General features: G+C 45.4%; 1 protein-coding gene across 1 annotated transcript in view; it reads right to left on the bottom strand.

Moving 5' to 3' along the window:
• Window positions 1-286: 286 nt before the first annotated feature.
• The window catches only part of LOC117768369 (dickkopf-related protein 4-like), a 2,616-nt gene continuing 290 nt past the window's right edge, over window positions 287-2,612 (bottom strand). The window contains exons 2-4 of the mRNA XM_034596650.1: window positions 1,482-1,586; window positions 1,165-1,321; window positions 287-1,083 (exon numbers count right to left, since the gene is read on the bottom strand). Of these exons, the coding sequence (XP_034452541.1) occupies window positions 770-1,083; window positions 1,165-1,321; window positions 1,482-1,586 (576 nt within the window). The 3' untranslated portion in view covers window positions 287-769. The remainder of the gene's footprint in view (window positions 1,084-1,164; window positions 1,322-1,481; window positions 1,587-2,612) is intronic.

Here is a 2,612-nt window from a genome sequence, read left to right as displayed (position 1 = left end):
GTTCACTTTTTAAAATTCCCTCATTCTCTCCTCACCACTATGACGCCCCCATGCTGCTCCTGTTGGAGGCAGGTTGTGTTCTGTGTGGGGGGTGCTGCTGTTCTAATGAGAAGTCCAGCAGTGGAAGAAGAACTCAAACATTGTACTGCAGTAAAAGTAGAAAAATCGAAAAGTAAAAGTACTACATCAACTTTTCTACTTGAGTAAAAGTAAGTACATGTTTTTCAAAAAAATATCTTTGACTTTTACAACCCCCCTGAAGGGCCCCACTAAAGGGCCTCACTGAAGGGCCCCTCTAAAGGGCCTCACTGTAGGGCCCCTCTAAAGGGCCTCACTGAAGGGCCTCACTGAAGGGCCCCACTGAAGGGCCCCTCTAAAGGGCCTCACTAAAGGGCCTCACTGAAGGGCCCCTCTAAAGGGCCCCTCTAAAGGGCCTCACTGAAGGGCCCCTCTAAAGGGCCCCTCTAAAGGGCCTCACTAAAGGGCCTCACTGAAGGGCCCCACTGAAGGGCCCCTCTAAAGGGCCCCTCTAAAGGGCCTCACTGAAGGGCCCCTCTAAAGGGCCCCTCTAAAGGGCCTCACTAAAGGGCCTCACTGAAGGGCCCCACTGAAGGGCCCCTCTAAAGGGCCCCTCTAAAGGGCCCCTCTAAAGGGCCTCATTGAAGGGCCCCTCTAAAGGGCCCCTCTAAAGGGCCCCTCTAAAGGGCCTCATTGAAGGGCCCCACTCAAACAGCTACTGTGTGTTAAATATAAACTGTTGATGAAACGATCAGCAGCTCCTCTCTGTCGTCCTCTTCTTTTTCCCAGAATGCCTTGTCTTCCTCTGGCCCTGCTGTGGGCGGGGCAGACACACCCCCTGGCCCTTGTTCTTGCCTGACTCCGCCCGGTCGATGGCGGTGCAGGACAGCCCCGTGTGGCAGTTGCAGCGCCCCAGGTTCCTCCTGAGTTTGGTGGAGCCCCGCAGCAGCAGACAGGCCTCGCCCTCCCCCGGGATCTTCTGACACCGCTTCCCCGTCAGATAGCGGACGCAGCACAGCCCCGCCCCACAGTCTCCAGACCGGACGCAGCTCGCCATCTCCGGAGCTGAAACAGGTCAACACACGTCCTGAGGCTGGAACAGCAGCAGTGCACTCTGGGACGTGGAGTTCATTTCACCTCACTCACCTTTTGTCCTGTTGAAGCTGTCGGTGTCTCCCTGTCTGTCTGTCTCTCTGTCCACCTGCCTGTCTGTCTCTCTGTCCACCTGCCTGTCCACCTGTCTGTCCACCTGTCTGTCCTGAGAGGACGGCCTCCTCTGAGCTCTGTTACTGCAGCCCCCCCTCTGATAGATAGAGAGAGAGATGTGTGTTTAATGTAAAAACATAGAGCTCATGTATGTTGTGTTCATCACGTGTTGTGTTCATCACGTGTTGTGTTCATCACGTGTTGTGTTCATCACGTGTTGTGTTCATCACGTGTTGTGTTCAGGTGTCGTCACTGACCACAGGTATGTCGCACTCAGCTGTGGAACACGGAGGCGTCGCTCGATGATTCGTCTCCGTCCGACCTCCTGCTGCCCGCTCCACCTGGTCGCCATGGGAACGATCCTGATGGGCAGGTGAGAGTGATGTCACTGCGACTTCATCCTCTATGTTGATACTGTACTACTACTGCTACCACTACTAATACTACTACTACCACTACTAATACTACTACTAATACTACTAATACTACTACTAATACTACTACTGCTACCACTACTAATACTACCACTACTAATACTACCACTACTAGTACCACTAATACTACTACTACTACCACTACTAATTCTACTACTACTAATACTACTACTACCACTACTAGTACCACTAATACTACTACTAATACTACTACTACTACTACCACTACTAATACTACCACTAATACTACTACTACCACTACTAATACTACCACGACTAGTACCACTAATACTACTACTACTACCACTACTACCACTACTAATACTAATACTACCACGACTAGTACCACTAATACTACTACTAATTCTACTACTACTACTACCACTACTAATACTACTACTACCACTACTACTAAAAGTTCTGCTCCTACATGTTAACACTATTAACTGCTATATTAACTAATACTATATTTTATCATAATCAATAATCACAATTTTAATCAATAATATGCATGTGTATATTTCTCTATAGATATAACACAGATATAACGGCATAAGGTAGATAAGATAAGCATCAACAAAGGGAACAGTGAAATAAACACTTAAATAAGTAAAAATACAATATAAACATTCACGTCATGTTATATCCAATATATATTTCAAAGCAGTTGGTAAAAGAAATATAAAAAAAGTTTGATAGTGTATTCAATGTAAACATGGTATATACATTGTATTGCACATGTATGAAATAGATATATAATGATAACATGAATATCAGAAAAGTCACACAAAAATACTACTACAACTACAACTACTACTACGACTAATAATAATAATAATAATGGAATGTCATATTAATAATCACTCGGAACACTTTTAATATAATTGAAATTACTTTTGTCAAGTAACAATACTGTAATATTACAGTTACTAATAAAACCACTGTTTCTACTGA

The sequence above is a fragment of the Hippoglossus hippoglossus genome, chromosome 9 (genome assembly GCF_009819705.1).
Source record: "Hippoglossus hippoglossus isolate fHipHip1 chromosome 9, fHipHip1.pri, whole genome shotgun sequence".
NCBI classification, from domain to species: domain Eukaryota; kingdom Metazoa; phylum Chordata; class Actinopteri; order Pleuronectiformes; family Pleuronectidae; genus Hippoglossus; species Hippoglossus hippoglossus.
This window is presented reverse-complemented; position numbering and strand designations above follow the sequence as displayed.